General features: G+C 33.5%; 3 protein-coding genes across 4 annotated transcripts; 1 reads left to right on the top strand and 2 right to left on the bottom strand.

Annotated features, from left to right (window-relative positions):
• The first annotated feature begins 2,575 nt into the window (after positions 1 to 2,575).
• Positions 2,576 to 4,089, top strand: LOC114711937 (RING-H2 finger protein ATL60-like). Its single transcript, XM_028896372.1, has one exon. The coding sequence runs from the start codon at positions 2,844 to 2,846 to the stop codon at positions 3,774 to 3,776; it is 933 nt and encodes a 310-aa protein (XP_028752205.1). The 5' UTR covers positions 2,576 to 2,843; the 3' UTR covers positions 3,777 to 4,089.
• A 1,155-nt stretch (positions 4,090 to 5,244) lies between these two features.
• On the bottom strand, positions 5,245 to 6,414 carry LOC114711946 (uncharacterized). The gene is made up of 2 exons (XM_028896382.1): positions 6,105 to 6,414; positions 5,245 to 5,978 (listed from the first exon to the last, which is right to left on the bottom strand). The coding sequence occupies exons 1-2, from the start codon at positions 6,189 to 6,191 to the stop codon at positions 5,505 to 5,507; spliced, it is 561 nt and encodes a 186-aa protein (XP_028752215.1). The 5' UTR covers positions 6,192 to 6,414; the 3' UTR covers positions 5,245 to 5,504.
• Positions 6,415 to 11,371: 4,957 nt separating this feature from the next.
• On the bottom strand, positions 11,372 to 17,260 carry LOC114711902 (ubiquitin-conjugating enzyme E2 34). 2 transcript variants are annotated; one of them, XR_003737176.1, is made up of 11 exons: positions 17,030 to 17,260; positions 14,917 to 15,061; positions 14,456 to 14,510; positions 13,634 to 13,672; positions 13,452 to 13,515; positions 13,294 to 13,355; positions 12,927 to 12,966; positions 12,704 to 12,731; positions 12,361 to 12,452; positions 11,913 to 12,262; positions 11,372 to 11,781 (listed from the first exon to the last, which is right to left on the bottom strand). XR_003737176.1 is itself a non-coding variant. In XM_028896326.1 (10 exons), the coding sequence occupies exons 2-10, from the start codon at positions 14,971 to 14,973 to the stop codon at positions 11,977 to 11,979; spliced, it is 723 nt and encodes a 240-aa protein (XP_028752159.1). In that variant the 5' UTR covers positions 14,974 to 15,061; positions 17,030 to 17,260; the 3' UTR covers positions 11,885 to 11,976. The 2 variants fall into 2 exon arrangements, 1 of the variants encoding a protein (XP_028752159.1); XM_028896326.1 differs by lacking the exon at positions 11,372 to 11,781 and having other exon boundaries at positions 11,885 to 12,262.
• Between the last annotated feature and the right edge of the window lie 846 nt (positions 17,261 to 18,106).

Here is an 18,106-nt window from a genome sequence, read left to right as displayed (position 1 = left end):
AGTTGGCTTGGCTTGCGTGGCTACTATTTCTTGAGCATCAAGGCAAAGAAAGAGGTCATTCAAAAGATTCCAAATACACACATATATACAAGAACATACAAGTAACATACTACCTCCGGTCCTTAATATAAGACCCCGTTTAACTTTTTGTTTGGTCCTAATTATAAGACCCCAATCTATTTTTTTCTCTCATATTTATGAATTTTTTTCCAAGATAGTCCTTCTAGTAATGATAATTCTAGCCAGTACACTTAATTAGTAAGGATATTTTAGGAATGACAACACTTATTTATTACAAATAACTAACTTAACTTACTTCCTTAATCTCCTCAAATAAGTCAACTGGGTCTTATAATTAGGACCGGAGGTAGTATTTAATTTGCTTCTATGCAACATGATACCATTTTAGTATTTTAATTTGAATCTTGTATTATTGTTGTTGTTGTTAAACAGAATATCAAATATCAGTCACTTTCAGAGCTTGAACTTGAAGCTGGTGGCCGTGTCCCCGAAGAAAGATACAAGAAGTTTCATTATCCCGCATAAATAGCAGCCGCCTTTTTTTTAAAAAAAAAAAAATCAACTAGCAGCCTCTTTTTTCAATTAAGAGGTAATTATACAGAATAATTTTAGTCAAAATTATATAAAAATTTCCGTTTTCTTGTTCAAATGAATTATCCTACATGTATATGTATATGTATATTTCCATTAAAAATATATCTTAATAAAGATTCAATTAAGTATATTTTGTTTATAAATTAAAAAAAAAAATTAAACCAAATATGAAATAAATTTCTATTTTCATAGAATCTTTTATATAACTTTTAAAAGGATTAATATAATCTTTGGTCTTTCAGATTTGTCTTCATTTTGGTTTTAATCCCTTAAATTTCAAAACATATGTTTTGGTCATTCTAAAGGCAAAATAGTCTAAATTTTTATTGATTTATAAAGACCAGTAATTTAAATAAAAAAAACTTGAAGGATCAAAATCTAAAATTTGAAACTTGAGGAGCCAAAACCAAAATGAAGACAAATTTGAAGGACAAAATTATATTAACCCCTTTTAAAAATAAAAAATTATAATTTTAATGAAAATATTTATAGTTTTATACTTAATTAATAAGCAATGACGAGTATGGCAAAGAGTCCACAGAGGAGGGCGTGGACAGGTAGCCAGCAAGCACTTATATTTTGACATTGGATTTTTTTTTTTTTTTTTTGCGGTCAACAGCGTTTGAGTAGATTAATTTAATTTTGTTTTACTGTTACTGACCAACTCGGAATTTGCTTTGAAATTAAGTTTTTTTCTAAATTATATATTAACTTCTTAAATTATGTCATGGATTTATATAAATAATTTTCTTATTATTACTTTTATCATGCCAGTCAAAGTGATCTTCGCCACTATTCCATATAAGCATTGACTTTAGTTTTTCTTTTTTATTGACGAAAAGCTGCCCCTTTTTTGCATCAGCATCTGCTAACACAAGTCAAAAAAAGAACAGATCTACAATTAATCCATGTAAATTAAAATATAATGAAAACTAAGTTAAGGTTAAATTGCAATTAATCAAAATGAATATTTTGTTTTATTAAAAAAGGTTAGTCTAGTTGATAAAGATGCAACCCATGCTACCTTTACGAGGATGTAAATTAAAATTATTAATCGATGTAAAAATCTTATTACTCGTATAAGTGTCTCTATAAATAATTTTTTAAATCTTGAAACACACAATAATAATCAATAAGTCTTGAGATAAACTCATTTAGTTCTTTTTCCCTAAAATGAGAGAATATTTTATTTTTTGCTTTAAAAAAATACTATATATTTACAAAGACAACAAATTTTCTATATTAAAGTTATTAATTTTATATACAAAAGTTGTTAATGATAAGGTTAATGTCATGCTAAACTTTAAGATTAACAAATGTCGTACTAAACTTTAACATTAAAAAATTTAGTATAGGAAATTAACAACTTTATATGAATAACACTGTTGACAATTAATCTATCAGAATTAACAATTTTATGTCAGAAATTAACGCTTAATGTTATGAAATTGACAATTATATAGTTTTGCGTGTATTTATTCATTGAATTTAACAATCTATAACTGAAACTTATTTATAATTGAAACTCCGCAGTAATTTAATAATTTTTAAAGATCTTAAAATTATTTTACGGTGTAGCTGTATGAGACTTAGGAGTGATTTTTGCAAATACAGATAACTCCTATGTGAAATTTTATATGATAATAATCCTCGTGTTGGAAATTTCATATAAATTCTAAATTAATTGATGATTATGAAAAAATGATTGTTGATTAGTGAGAAATATATATATATATATATATATATATATATATATGTTGGTTGCCGAATTTTCCATACAATTACTTCTTCGTTTTTTGCAGCTTTCCATGTAATTACTTCGCAGAAAGCTACTCGAGACGGTTTGAATATTTCCAACGGCGTGTTTGTATTTCTTTTCTATCTTTGGTTGCTTGCGCAGTTAACTAGTTTGAAGTCCAAAGTCTCCAGTCCAATGTGGAGGTTCTTCGGTTCTTCCTTTAATTTCTCTTACGTATTTGTCTTCCTCTTCCTCCCCTTTTACTTATATAATCTTCAAGTCTCCTCTCCATTCAAGTTCAAATACAATTTCCTCTTCTCCTCGCTTATCGCTTCCTCAAATTCATTGACTTCCATTCTCATTCCTGCATTTAAACCTCCTTTCTCCTCTCTACCACTACCTTCTCTGGATTTCTTTCTTCTGCAGTATTCTGAGATTTCAGGGTGAGGTATAATCTGGGTTTTGAATTTCTGCGTGTGTTTCTGGATCCATGGGTGGTTGGGCAGGAACAGATGACAATTCGCGTGACTCTCCGGGGCTGGAATTAACTGGAAAGATCATGGTCGTAGCTATAATATTCCTCTTTTTCGTGATTGTGGTTGTCTGTTTCCTCCATCTCTACGCCAAATGGTTCTGGTGGAACACTGAAGGGAGCAGCACCACCACCCGCCGCCGCAGCAGCCGCCGCCGCCGCCGCTTTGTCTTCGCACCAGGACAAGACCCCGCTATTTACGGCGTCCAGAGACGTGGGCTTGACCCAGAAGTCCTTAGGTCCTTGCCTGTATTGGTATACCGACCAGAGGATTTCAAAGATGGTTTGGAGTGTGCAGTTTGTCTCAGCGAGGTCGCTCATGGAGAAAAAGCAAGGATATTACCCAAATGCAATCATGGGTTTCACGTAGAATGCATTGATATGTGGTTCCAATCCCATTCTACCTGTCCACTTTGTAGGAACCCGGTCGCTTCTGAGTCCTCTGAATCCAATAATAGTTCAGGTGTTCGAGGAAATACCTCAGACATCTATAGTCCGTCATCAGACTCAGAAAGTTCAGACTCTATGAGCGAGGTTGATTTAGAGTCTGCAAATTTCCCCACAAATGTTTTGATTTGGGGAAATCAGATCCAAGTAAATTCTATTGGCGCAGGTCCTTCTATTGAGGCACCTTCGTCCTCATCATCAGCGGCAGCAGATAGTTGTAGCAGTAGTAACAATAACAACAGACGTAATGGAATGTTGGTGATTGACATACCAAGAGAAACGAATCCATCATCTTTACCTTCTACTAGCAGGTGTGCTGACGATGAGTTGAAGTCTCCAATGACATCTAGGCTCAAGTCGTTCAAGAGGATGTTAAGCATGAAGTTCAGTCCTCGTAGCCCGAGTTCTGTGGATGTGGAACAAGCAGGGAGAGGACAGAGCTAGCTAGAAATTAATTGATGATTGGTATATTCATTATTCTTTTACTATATATATGCCCTGGAGCAGGAATTGGCTTGTAGATTATGCTAATTGAGGGGTCAAGGTGAAGAATTAGTGTCGGACAGGTGCTTGATTTCTTGTCCTTAGGAGGAAAGGTAAGGGTTCCTGTTGCAGAGAGACAGGAAGAGCTCTCTCAAAGTTGACTCATTGTCTTTCTAAGGATGCATACTCTTTGTAATTGTAACATGTTCTTATAGAACATATTTGTATCATAATGCTTCAAGCAGATTAAAAAAGATTGCTTGAAGTGTTTATATTGTTAAAAAAAAAGGAAAGAAAATTTCTGTCTTACAAGGGTGAAATTATCCCTTATGGTAAATTTTGTTGTATCATTGATTTGATTTTTCCATTTGGCTTACCACTTTATTTTACATCCTTGCGTCACAAATCAAACTGTTGGTTGACTCATCTAATCTCTGGTCGTAATGACTCTGGTTAAACACATTTAATTCATACTTCATACTTAAGTTAAAAATCACGATATAGGATCGAATATTGCACAACACAAATTGCAGTCCATGCAAGAGCATTGAAATTGAAGTTACATAGAATAAAGTGAAGAGATTATGTTTTGGGCAACAGGTGCTTTTAGCGTGCAAACGTAGCCTTTTATTTCAATTTAAGAGTGATTCAATTGGTGGGAAGCCTCTCTGTTGTATTATCTAAAGATAAATAAATAAAGACAGAAGGAAACTGGCAAAAAAAAAAACCAAAGAGAAACAGTGGAGAAGCGAAGATAGAATAGCAGACAAGTCGGACTTATTCAATTGAGCTGCAAAGTCAATGACTACTAGATAATCAGCATGTATTTTTAAATTGTTAGTTGATTATACTGAACAGAAAAGAATAAATAAGAAGAGTGATTTTGAAAAAGAGAAATGATTTCCCTCTTAGTTCCATCAAAAGGGCATAGAAACTATTAAACAAAGATTACAAAAACAAATCTCTTGCCTCCTTTAAACTTTGGGAAAATCTAAAAAAAGTGACTGTTGAATTTCAAAATGACAAATCAGTATTGGTTACTACACTTATAAAGAAAATGACTACACTTACAAAGCAAATAACAACATATTTTTGTAATAATTTCTGATTTGTCATTTTGAAATTCAATAGTCACTTTTTGAGATTTTCCCTTAAACTTTTCAATCCAGACAGAATTATTCACTCAATACTCTGTTTTGATGGTGGGAGGTAAAATTTAAATCCTTCTCCCTCACCCATGCTTCTCTTTTTCCCAAAAGCTGCTCCCACTAAACAGTTAGGAGGCTCGTGCTTTTCACCGGGGTTGCTCCTTTCTCGAGTCTCCATGTAACCCATCCCTTGGTATGACTATGGATCATAGAAAATCTTAAACGTGACGAAGATACTACAATCTCAATAACTTCAAATGGCACAAGGCTCAAATATAGTTTAAAAAAAGCCATACGATGTTGAATATGACCATATTAAACATGATTCTCATTTCAACAGCCAATACATTCATTCACACTCAATTTGCAGTAGAAAATGGAAAATTCTGTTAGAAGAATGTGAATTTCTGATAGAGAAACTCAAAAGTTGGATATGTTGTCTTCATTCAAGCCATGTCTCAGGAATTAGTTTCAGCATCCTAACATGTAGGCTTTGAAGCACCATATCTTACCTAAGAATTTCAAATTCAGATGTGCAGATTCAAGAGACGATATAGAGGGGACCATAGTTCTGAATGTGAAAATCTTGAGGACTATTTGGTTGCTGGTTTTGCTGGAGACACACGTAGGGAATCTCGTTGTGATTCTCTTTCTTTGAAGATTTAGAGAAGAGACTTGTGATGAGAGGACCAGAATGGGGACGCCATTGTTTCTTTGCATTAGAAGCTTTTCCAGTGTTGTATATTGGACCAGAGACATGACTTTGTTTTTTCCCACAAGAACCCTTCGGTTCTTCAGAACTAATGTCCTTGTTGGTGGGCTTGCTTTTCCTCTCAGCTTTCCACCATGAAATCACTGAACTTTTCCATGATTTTTTCTTCTTCCCACTTTTCTTCTCTCTCTCTTTATCTGCTGATTCTTCTCTCTTCCCTCCTCTTCCACCTTCTGGGTGCACTGATGATGAGCTCTTCACTTTTGCTTCTGTCATCTCATATTTTCTTGCTTCCTCCAAGAACTTAATCAAACCAACAGAAACTCAGAAATTACCAAAAATAAAAATGAAAAATACTTGCTTTCACTTCAAGAAAAAGTTTAGAGTAGAAACCGGGAAAAGAAACTGACCAAAAAGAAAGAATGGTACCTGAGAAAAGTCCTCCTGCAGATCAAATCCGTATGCATCATAATAACTTGCCTCAGATCTTGAGTGTGTTGGAGATTTCATCATCATTGACCTCAAAGATATCTATGAAGATATTAATTCAAAACTACGGAAAGAAGCAGGGAAAAAAAAAAATGAGACGCAGAAGAGCTATGGAGGATAAGAAAAGAAGAAAGCTTGGTAAGAATATTTCAGAATATGTCATTGTAAAAACAGAAGGGCATTAAAGAGGGGGTGAGAGGGGACAAGAAAGTGAAGAGATCTGAAATGGAAAATAATGGCCCGTGAAAACTTTACAGCAAATAAATCTTCTTTAGGGTTGGATTTGGTAGCTCTTAGCTTGAATCATAAAAGGCAAATTTTAACCACTCTTCTGATAGATATCATAATCACAATGCCACTTGGATAGAGATATGACAAACTGTTAGTAGCTGAAATGGCATTATACAATCTCTTGTTCAAATTTGCCTGTGACGTGAATTGGAAGGTAGATTAATCTTGTAATAATTACTAATTCCATACAGATGTATTTTTATCAGACATCATGGAACACTTCAATTTTTGGTAAATTCAGGATGAGCTTTCATATTTTCAACGTTAAACTTTTTGTTAGATTCTTTTTTTTTTAACTAATGCATTCCTTAGAGGGTGTTTGGCAACCTCCAAACCATGGTTTGAGAAGCACTTTTATGCAAAACGAGACAAATTCCTCCACATATTTACTTCATAAACCGTAAAAGCACTTCTGAAACTATGGTTTGGTTTCTATCCAAACACCCCATAAGACTAATTAAGGATTTTTGAGAAAGATAAAATTAAAGTGTTTCAATACCCATTAAGTGAATAATTTAATGAGTAAGTGGGAAAGACAAAAAGATCTAGATCAGATGCAACAAACACCTGGAAGATTATACTGATTTATATGAAAGGCAACAAATTTGAAAGTAACGTTTGAAGAGGAAAACCTGAAAGGTAACTAAACATGCTTAAGAATTTATGACAAAATTTTTCCCCCTCTTATGGGGCCACACTTAATCACCCCACCACTACACTTTATCTTTGGTTTTAAAAAAAAAAAAATCTTTTAGTTCCTTATTTTCCCCCACCTTTCTTGACTAAATTTTTTTTTTTTGGGTGAAGTTCTTGACTAAATTTATAGTGATCTGGAATCAAAGCCTTTATGAGACTAAATTATTATAAGCATATTCATCAGTGTGTTGCTTTAAAAAACTAGTTTTAGATTGTTTAAATTTCATTTCATTTATTTGAACTTCCACCAAACAAATACTCACAAATAATGTAATTGCTTCTTTAAGATTAAAAAAAAACATTAACCCTAAAACATTCAGATTCAGATTAGATCATCAATTCCCCTTGGAATTATCTTCTTTTTAGGGGATGGTTCCAAAATCCAAAGTTTTTTAAATTCTTTTTTTTTGGGGGGGGGTCTTCAACGCGTAGCCGCGATAAACATGCCGCATTTCCCGGAGGCTTCGGCTAATTTTTATTGCTTTAGTCTTTTTTTTTTAATTTGTTAATCCTAAGTTTTTAATTTATTTGTTCTGTTAATCCTATTTTTAATATAACATTAATGTTTAACTTCTTGTTCAGTCATGTTTATAAAGCCTCCAAAAAAGATCATAAATATCTGCCAAGCTTAAATACTTTCTGAACCTGTGAATTTAATATAAAAAGAATGAATTTTTAGGGATGTGTGGTTTACTCAAAAAGAAAAAAAATGAATTTTTAGGGATGTCTGGTATGAGGGAAATGGAGTAGAAAGGAGGAGAGAAAAAAACTTTAATGAGCTCAATTTAAAAATTTTAAAAATGAGATTATAAAATGTTAATTAAAAAAAAGTGAAATAAAAGAGTAGAAAAAATTAATCAAACGCACTTTTTAAATTTTTTAAATCAGACCCATTAAAATTTTTAATTTCGAGGGATAGCCACAGTTTTCCATACAAGTATAATTGTTTACATGTTCATGCTGCAGCTGGGAGTGACGTTGAAACCTGACGACATTCTGGAGTTGGTTTCTGGGATAACAAACGACTCGACCAGGCGTTCGCATATATAGAACATCCATTTGAAAGTAGCTGACATCAAGTGTGTCCCATCCTATATCCTTTTCCTAAGTCCTAAGTTCTTTTTTTTCCTGCTAACCAACTAACTTACTCGTGCATGGACCCAAGGAAAGAAGGAGCTTGTCCTTGGGGGGTCAAAGGACAGAGGATTATGCTTGTCATTGGATCTATAAGTTGACGGAGGAGTTGGGATGAAGGGGTTGCACCACCTTGGTTGCAGAGAAAGACACTTTCGACGGAAGAAAGAAACAGGGAATGAGTTCCAGGGAAAAAGAAAAAGACATTAGCAATAGTGGGTCAAAAAGGAGACTTTAATGGTCAAATTTAAGAATTCCTAATAGTAGGATGATGTGTCCGTTAGAATCAGCGATTGAAAAAGTAGTTTATTGAAAAAGTAACTTATGGAATAGTGAAGTTAGGTAGAAGCTAAATTGAATATGTTGAATTGTGTTTGAATTGAAATTCAAAAAAACTAGTTTGTAAAAATAAGAATGTCTAAGAGTAGGACGATATCGTTATGTTTTGGTTACTTCTGAGGTGACATTGCCTTAAAAAAAAAACTTATAGATACTCATTATGAACAAAAACTTTAAAAGTAAAATTGGACCTTAACTAGTAATTAAATTTTAAAGGGGGAAACCGGGAAAGGGTAAGATGCAAGATTTGATGCTTAATTTCGGAATTATGAATTCATCAATTTTGCTCTGTATATGGACATTATAAATGGGTGCAATTGGCTCTATTTTTTTGTATTGTATCATGTTCTAGAGGTCTGCATGGATCTGCAGAATGATTCATCATCTCTTGTTGAAAGAGAGAGTTTTAATGCTGCAATTGGGAAGATAACTTTGACACATAAGGGTGTGGGCTCCATAAAGCAAGTCGGAAGACAACCATCCCTTCTAGCCATATTCATGGTGGGATTCTCTTCACAGAAATTGGGTTATTGTAGCCTGGAGGCGCAAAACTTGAAGCAGAATTTCTTTTACTTAATTGTTTTAGTTTTTCCGTATTTTTTGGCTGTGTTCCAGCGGATGGGCCATGGTTTTTTAGTTGTTTTTGTTGTGGTTGAACGTTTGGATGCTTTGGTTTAATCAATAATATAAATTTCTTCTGACCAAAAAAAAAATGAGGAAAAAACAGGCTCGTAAGAGCATAATCTTGTCTTGTGGGTGAACATGCGGAGTTTCTGCCTTTTCTGTTCCCTGCCAAATAGAAAGTAATATTCCTGTGATAGAAATTATTATTTTTAATTTTTATTAAAATGTGAATTGCACAATGAGTTTATAAAATTCAAATTAAAATAGGATAAAAATGCAACAAGCATCCTGAATTATCTTCGAAAGTACACCCAAATTTTTTTTTTTTGAGCAAAAGTACACCCAAAATTTAAAAAGTACTCTTTAGTCGTCCAATTTTATCCCAGTGTAATTAATTGGGTTCAATTTTTTGCTTTAGGAAATGGTTCCAAATTCGTGTTTTTTAAATTTAAGGCTAATATGTACTTTTAGTCTTTTAATTTTATACAAGATTTTATTTTGGTCCCTAATTTTAAAAAGTAAACTTTTAGTCCTCTAACCCCAAAACTGTTAATAAAAATAATGATATTAAGCTTTTAAATGCTGATAAATATTACTAAATACTAGCATATTAAATTTAATATTCAAAACTATGATTGTTATAAAAAATCATTTAAGACCAACAATTTTGAAGTTAAAAGACTAAAAATATTTTTTTAAAAAATTAAAAAACCAAATTAAAACCTTATATAAAGTTAAAAAATTAAATATATACTTTACCCTAAATTTAAAATAGGAAAACGTAAAACTAGAGACATGATTGTGGGGTGGATCCGTGATCCTCGGATCTGTCAGTAATAAATATCTTCAACATATGGCCGCGACAAACATGCCACACTTCCCGGAGGCTCCGGTTAACTTGTGAGTAATTGCTTTCGTCTATTTTTCGAGTAATTGCTTTCGTCTATTTTTTTTTCATGAGAGAGAATGACAGAAAAAAAAACTGAAAATTACAAATTTCAAATTAGGTTTGGTAACACAATTTTATTTGGTATTGACAAATCTGAATTTGTAAATGACAACAAATTTCTTCAACATTTACAAAATTTCAACTTGTTTTTTTTGTCATTGTCGATTTTTTTATTTGCTAATCCTAGTTTTTATCTTTTTTTTTTTCTAAGTATAGGTATTTCCGCTAATCCTATCTGTTAATATTAGATCAATGTTTAAATTTTTTCAGTCATGGTAAAGGCTTAAATCCCTTTAAGATAAATATTTCATTATTATAATAGCAGTTAATATTCCAAACCAGGATAAACCAGCACACTATCAGCTTTCTACAGATAAATTTGATGTTGAGGATTTCAAATTAAAACTTTTGTAAGCTACCATCTTGCTGCTGATTTGTTATTATAATAAATATCTTCAACATATGGCCGCGACAAACATGCCACACTTCCCGGAGGCTCCGGTTAACTTGTGAGTAATTGCTTTCGTCTATTTTTCGAGTAATTGCTTTCGTCTATTTTTTTTTCATGAGAGAGAATGACAGAAAAAAAAACTGAAAATTACAAATTTCAAATTAGGTTTGGTAACACAATTTTATTTGGTATTGACAAATCTGAATTTGTAAATGACAACAAATTTCTTCAACATTTACAAAATTTCAACTTGTTTTTTTGTCATTGTCGATTTTTTTATTTGCTAATCCTAGTTTTTATCTTTTTTTTTTTCTAAGTATAGGTATTTCCGCTAATCCTATCTGTTAATATTAGATCAATGTTTAAATTTTTTCAGTCATGGTAAAGGCTTAAATCCCTTTAAGATAAATATTTCATTATTATAATAGCAGTTAATATTCCAAACCAGGATAAACCCAGCACACTATCAGCTTTCTACAGATAAATTTGATGTTGAGGATTTCAAATTAAAACTTTTGTAAGCTACCATCTTGCTGCTGATTTGTTATCAATTATATTTAAAGCAAACTGCATAATTATGTGTAGAACACAAACTGCATCGAAAATAAATTTCTATTATATACCACAAAAAATTCTCTATAGACAAATCAACGTGAATTGTATTATATTTTCATTAGAATATTAACAGAGCATCCGTAGGAGCAATTAAAGGAAACGGAACAGTTTAGAGAGAGAATGGGAATGATTCTATCTTTTCTAAGTTTTTCTAAATTTTGTACATACCAATTACCAAAAGAAACTTAAGGTAAACTAATGTTACGCTAAGTTAAATCAGATATCTTTCCCTATAGTAATAGTCTAGGCCATCCCTCGAGAACAATGGCAATCTGCTACAAGAAGTCGCGTAGGAAGAAAAAGAAGGGAAATTCGGAAATATCATAAAGTTATGCAGCGTATGCACACGCAACAGTCATAATTTAGTCTTCTTAATCTGCCATAAGTGATCATTGCATGCACATACACTGCACAACAACTAAAGCATTTAAACAAGAACAGGACCAGAAGACAACCTCAAACTGGATTCATAGGGACATCACAAGCATGCAACTTTTTTGGTATTTACCACCAAGAAGCTGGCACCAAAGACATAAAGGAGTAAAATCAGCCCACACATAAGAAAGCAGCCTTCTCGTCCATCAATTCCCTATACAATTCATGTTAGTCATGACCAAAAAATAAAAGCAAGTAGCTTATAGAATCAAACCCAGTAAGGACGACACTTTATGGATCCACATTCACGCCCATAAAGATCCTTATGTGGTCCATGATCACAGCTGAAGCAGAGGCAATGCCATTATAAGCCCAAAAATGGAGAAGAGCAACAACATCATCCATGTGGGTAAAGATTGCTTTCTGTTTTTCCTCCCCTCTTTCAATTCATCTACTACTTTCATGTCTTCTCCTGTAGACCCCGTAACTTTTCTCAACATGGGCCCTGAACTTTTGTCACGAGATGCCACCTCAGATGCCGTTTGTTCAGAGGCAGCTTGCTCGGAAAGCCGCTGCTGGTTGTACTTGTCAACATACTCGGGGAACATTTTCCTGAATGTTGCACTGCATGCAAAATAGTTAGATTCATCAAAATTCAGAGCAAAACGGCAATTAAATGGACATTTCTTTTCTGTCATGAATGGCTGGTATGAATAACTTACTTCTTGCAATTGAAAGCAAGGGAAGATTTTGCTAAACGTTGCTTCTCTTCAGCAGTAGTGCTCACGCTGCCAGTCGTTGGACTGCTGTCTATCTGCAAGAGAGAAGAGTTAAATGCCCGCAAGAAGGTACTAGCTACGGGACAAATCAATAAGTATCAATTATTTGAATACACACACATGTATAAAAACAAATTGATATATAGAAAGAGCTAGCCCTGGCTCAATGAAGGCTTGTGTCCCACAAAAGTGATGGAAGTGAAAGTGAACTCGCTAGTGGAAAACAAGCATACATCACGGAAGACAATAGAATTCTAACTAATATAAAAAGCCACAGGATACTCACCATGAAGGATAGAAGCCCCGTAAGTATGCTGCATTCACACAGATATTGGAAGAATCAGTTAAAAAAAAAAAAAAATCAAGCAGAAATCTACGTCAACTATACTCCTCAGATGACAATCACCGGTGAATAAGCATAAAACCACATTCCATGAGTCAAGCAGCCATTGAAGAAAAAACACATACAAAATCACATAAAGGAAATCCATGAAACTAATCAGTCTGACCTTGATACGGACCACATAGGATTCCAACTTTCTGGATGAACTGCAAAGGCAGCATAATCCACAAAATCAATAAATTGGAAAATATGGGTAACCCACAAAACTATTTGACTTGGGCTATATTTGGTATCATGATGGACAGGGAGAAGAAAAGGGAATAGCAGAAAAGGCGACATAAATGTTTCATGCAATGTTTATTATGCTAATGTTGTTATTGCTCAACGATGACTACTCATTTTCCTTATCTTTTTATGCAGAGGTATTAAAAAAAAAAAAACACTTCCCATCACAATCTCATTCATTTTCTCTTTCCATACCTAAAATTTTGTGAACCAATCAAAGACTTGATTCAACAGATAAAAGAACTTACAGTCACTCATGGACAAGCAGATCTTTTTCTGTGTGATGAAGCGTCCATTAGGTGTAGTCATGCTACATGATTGACCATATAGAATTTAGACAAGATGCCAATCAACAAGATGAGCAGAAGCAAATATGAAAATTGAGTACTATAGAAATAAAAATCACCTGATTCCAGGAGGTTTATATGGATATTCAGGAGGAAACTTGATTTTCCCATAATAATATCCACCTGATAATTAGACCAATATTGAGCATAAATTATAAATCATGGCATTCATCATCACAAGGCACCAAAATAAATCTGAAAACATGAAGTGGTGATAATCAAAATTCACCAACTTACAAACCTGCAAAAGGTGTTCCTTCACTTCCTTCCAACACATAATCTGAGACATTAGGACAGAATAAAATCAATATCAAGTTATCAACCACTTTGACAAACAACTTAAAAATTAACTAGCAGAAATGACCGAATGATCACGTTATGAGACTAAGTATATTCATAATCACATGTGCAGGGACTTTCAAAGCAAAAATAAATGGTATATTATGATTTACAGCTATATATGGTAAGCTAAAAAAGTTGTCTTCATTTACCTACAAAGCACATTTTGAAAATATATCCTCATAAAAAACATGGCTAGCCTTCTTTAAGTAGTGCCTTCCAAAATAGAACTGGACACTTTTTGCCAATAAAAAAGCAATCCCTACTGTGGATGGTCATGAACAATAATCTGAAATTGGCACTCTTTCATCTAATCATATTTCAATTAGCTCCACTTATTTACAGCTACCAGTTCCAATATAATCCAGCATCTCTTTCCTTTTCCTCCTTCCCTCCCTTCCTTTCTTTCTTTTTCATAAAACATGTCCACTTAATTTTACTATTATCCATGCAAAAATGAGACTAATTCATGCTATCTCATTTTTATCCCGTTCTCATTGAATAATTAGTTGTTTTCGTTGTTAATTTTTATAATTAATCAATTTGGACTACAAATATCTGGAAAGTGGCTGAAAACTTGACATCCATCATCATGCTGACATGTTTCAATGCCCAGCTAAGAAAATTGATATTCACAAATTACAGGCCAACTACAATTTTTAGTTTTTACATAAATTCAACATAAAATAGTTTAAGAAAATGAAACACTGGAAGGCAATCTTACGCCACTCAAGTATATCGTTAGGTGATGGATGAGCAACAACATGGGGCACTGGCTCCTGCAAATGCATGATAAAGATTAAGCATTATCCAGTTGACATATTACAAAAATTCCAACATACTTGAAAAAGGAAAACTTTAAGTCAATACATCATAACAGCCAGTGGAGCTCCCCCATATTAAATTACATAGACTAATGAAGGATGCAAACAATTAATCAGAAAATCATATGCATTGCACAAACTTCAGGTATGCAACAAGATAAATGGATGTGTGCCATAAGTACTCACAGTGCTCTACCAGCTATTATACCAAATTATCAATAACAAGTACACTCAAAACGGCAGAAAGAAGAGCTAAACAAACCACAAAACAAGCATAATTGCATAGGTACACAGCAAAAGTAGCATGCTAGCACATGCATTACTTCTAAACACAACTTAAGAAGGAAGTAAGATGGTTTACTTTACAAAGAGCTCTATATTCCTTCTGGAGGCGCTTGATGCATGATTTCTCCGCCATTCAACAAATTTTGAACAGTATCAAGCAAAGATCTGCACCGTACTTTATTTCTTTGATCCGAACAATAATCTTAGCTGCCTGCTTAGCACTGATTGAGGATAAAAATATCAATAAAAAGATAGCAGGTAAGCTAGAGAAAATGACTATAAGAAATGCAAAAGTTCTCAATTTTTGTTACATTCTTGATTTGGGATCAGAGGGTCAATTCAAAGACATTAACTCAGCTGAAGCCATAAAATTTTTCACAAATCATGAGTTCTATGGGATATTAGAGATGGAGGAAACAGGAAAGGAAACATTCGCTCCAAGTTTCATATGACCTACCATTAGCAACTAAGAAGCATGAAGAACTTATGAGAGATAAATCATAAAACATGACCAATAAGTAAACTTGAAAACTTTGAATCATCACTTGCCACCAGAGACCTATAACAATTTCAATCAAATACACTAGTGCCATTGCTTAAATTTTATAGAATGATAACAAAATAACAGCGCCACCTATTTCCCATAGATCTTTTCCTAGTAGTAGATTCATCGTCCAGCAGTGGATAGCAGAAAATTTACTAAGATCCGTGAAGCATACCAAATTACCCCAATACAAGTATCATTGTACTTTGTTCTGTAAGTAACATAAAATTACGTGACTTTATCTGTGGACTACCAAGTGCCAGAAAATGACAGCAATCCAGAGTCAGCTAGTCTCAAATTATATTACTCCATCCCTTATTATAAGATCTTTTTAACTAAATTACGCAATTTAAGAAAATAGTTAAAATTAGTTAAAAGCAATTAATATGCAGCAAAAGCAGTTTTTTTCCAAATATACCCTTATATATAAATGAATAAATGTGAGAAGGTAATAGTGAGATGAATGAAGAAAGAGAATGCATGAAATACATTAAATTAGAAGTAAAATAAGTAATACTGCATTAAATGTTTAGAAAAAATCAAAGAGGATCTTATAAAAAGAGACAAACCCATTCAAAAAATTAGATCTTATAATAAGAGACAGAGGAAGTAACTATTAACAGCTAGTTAAAGTTTGTTCATTGTATGAAGCCCTGATCAGCCGAAATAGATAATTCTTTCCTCTAAACCTAAGTGATCCACCATTAGGCCAAAAAAGGGAATAGAAGCCAGTTATATCTACAGACTCAGATCTGAACGAGAAGCAAAGCTGTCCATCCAGTCACCTTCTACTATGAGTATTGCTGTGTGGGGGTTTTGCTGGCAAAAATGAATAATGTGGAACGGAAAACTGGTTCTCTGGGGGCTTACCCTTGTTCTCAAGTCTCAACATGGTGTTCAACACTATCTCATTGCTTATTCTGATCATTAAGCCCTAAAGGCAAGCAGAACCTAGCAATATCGGCAAACTGATATGCCCAAAAGAGAAGCAAAGATGAACATACCCTGCACATCCCCAAAGACGTGCAGGAAATATAAGTGTTGTGGGGGCCTTTCCGGGAAAGAACGAAATTTTTTTTCTTCTGCTGAACATTGGTTCCTTCGGAATTCATCCATGTCCTCGAAACAAGGCGTTACTTAATTGGACCGATCCTTCCCCAGCAGATCAGTTTTTGAACATGTTTCCAACTTTGACATCTTCTAAATATTTTCCCCTAAAATTTTATACCTTTCTTCGGTTTCTGCAAGACTGCAACTGCCTCATACTCATGTAACTCCACCCAATTATCCCGATTCACAAAACTAAAGTAAAATAAAATAAATAAAAACATAGGGTAACCGGTTTGTGTGTATAACGAATTTCCTTTTATCTCGAAAATGGACCATGAATTCTACAAAATTTGCCACCCACGAAGCAAAATTGCAAGATGAAACATTAAAGATGCAGCCTTGATTAGACGCCACCATTGATGACGTGAATAAAGAACTGAGAAGCATAAAATTCAAACGAACATACTCAAGTACAAAATCGATCAAAATCAATACAATAGTCAGCAGAGAGAGAAATCAAATAACAGACTTCTTTTGAAAATTGAAAGCTTCAGGCAGAGAAAGGAAATCGAATCGAATTAGGAAAAAAAATTACCTGAGATCTGTGTCTTGCAAATTCGACCTGGTTTCGATTCGAGCAAATAGTTACTGGGAATTCTGGCGTTATCTAATAATTTATTATTTATTTATTTTCCCCGTTTCGAAAGTGGAAACAAAGAGTACCGAGAAGTTGTTGGTAACGTTCTAAAACGGTGGCGTTGAAAATCGGGAGAGAAGGATCCGATCTGTGTCCATCGTTCAATTCAATGTCCCGTGCTTGCTTGTTTGTACACACGGGTCGACGCTGGAGTGACTTTCTGACAAGAAGAAAGCTTTCCTTTTGTTTAAAAGACCATTTTAGCCTTTATTCCCATAAAAAGACCATTTTAGCCTTATGTCTCTCCATCCAAAATCAATTGACCCAAAACAGAGACCACACGGATAATCAGATTGATCTAGTTGCCCAGAGAAAAAAGAGAGCTCCTTTCTTTGTTTTGGCAATGGTCTCTTAATTAATTTAAGCAGTTACACCAAATCAAGATTATTTATAAGCTATTGGTTTTCTAAAAATTTATTAGATTTATTAGATATCCAAAAAAGTAAAATTTAATTAAAATTATTTGGCATCCTTATTTTTAGGAGGTGTTTGGATGGAAACAAAATCATGATTTTAAAAATAATTTTACAGCATACGAAGTAAATATGTAGAAAAATTTATCTCGATTTGCGAAAAAATACTTTTAAAAAATACTGTTAAGCAAACCCAAACACCCTCTTAATACGAGTCACTAACCTAGAATATCATCTCTGAATAGTGTGTTTGCGCGAAGCGATTGGTCCAATTCTAAAAATGGGCATAGTGCCGAAAGATGATTGGTCCCTATCATTACCAACATTAGCTTAGCAATAAGGTTGAACATGAGCGACTTTTCTCCTTAGATAATTGAATAACGACTAATCAGATTATCTCTGTATTAATAATCAATATGCGAATTTCAGGGTCTACTGAAAGACGTCTTTTTCTCGGGTGATTTAAGAGTTGTTAGCACGCATTTAATATACAAATAAAGTAGATACAAATAACAAATAATTTTGTGTTCTAAAAAATAAATAATAGAACTATGCCATTAAC

Source organism: Neltuma alba, unplaced genomic scaffold (genome assembly GCF_004799145.2).
Source record: "Neltuma alba isolate B1F8T4 unplaced genomic scaffold, ASM479914v2 tig00011322_pilon, whole genome shotgun sequence".
NCBI lineage: Eukaryota > Viridiplantae > Streptophyta > Magnoliopsida > Fabales > Fabaceae > Neltuma > Neltuma alba.
The sequence above is the reverse complement of the archived record's forward strand: the minus strand, read 5'-3'. Positions and strand labels throughout refer to the sequence as shown.

What these genes read in the sequence shown, in the direction of transcription:
- LOC114711902 (XM_028896326.1), bottom strand. Translation starts at nt 14,973, where the DNA reads ATGGCGGAGAAATCATGCATCAAGCGCCTCCAGAAGGAATATAGAGCT. An exon ending in TGAAGGAACACCTTTTGCAG is followed by an intron (nt 13,516 to 13,633) that starts GTTTGTAAGTTG and finishes TCTAATTATCAG; the next exon opens with GTGGATATTATTATGGGAAA. An exon ending in CTGCTTGTCCATGAGTGACT is followed by an intron (nt 12,967 to 13,293) that starts GTAAGTTCTTTT and finishes CTGCCTTTGCAG; the next exon opens with TTCATCCAGAAAGTTGGAAT.
- LOC114711937 (XM_028896372.1), top strand. Translation starts at nt 2,844, where the DNA reads ATGGGTGGTTGGGCAGGAACAGATGACAATTCGCGTGACTCTCCGGGG.
- LOC114711946 (XM_028896382.1), bottom strand. Translation starts at nt 6,191, where the DNA reads ATGATGATGAAATCTCCAACACACTCAAGATCTGAGGCAAGTTATTAT. An exon ending in TGCAGGAGGACTTTTCTCAG is followed by an intron (nt 5,979 to 6,104) that starts GTACCATTCTTT and finishes GGTTTGATTAAG; the next exon opens with TTCTTGGAGGAAGCAAGAAA.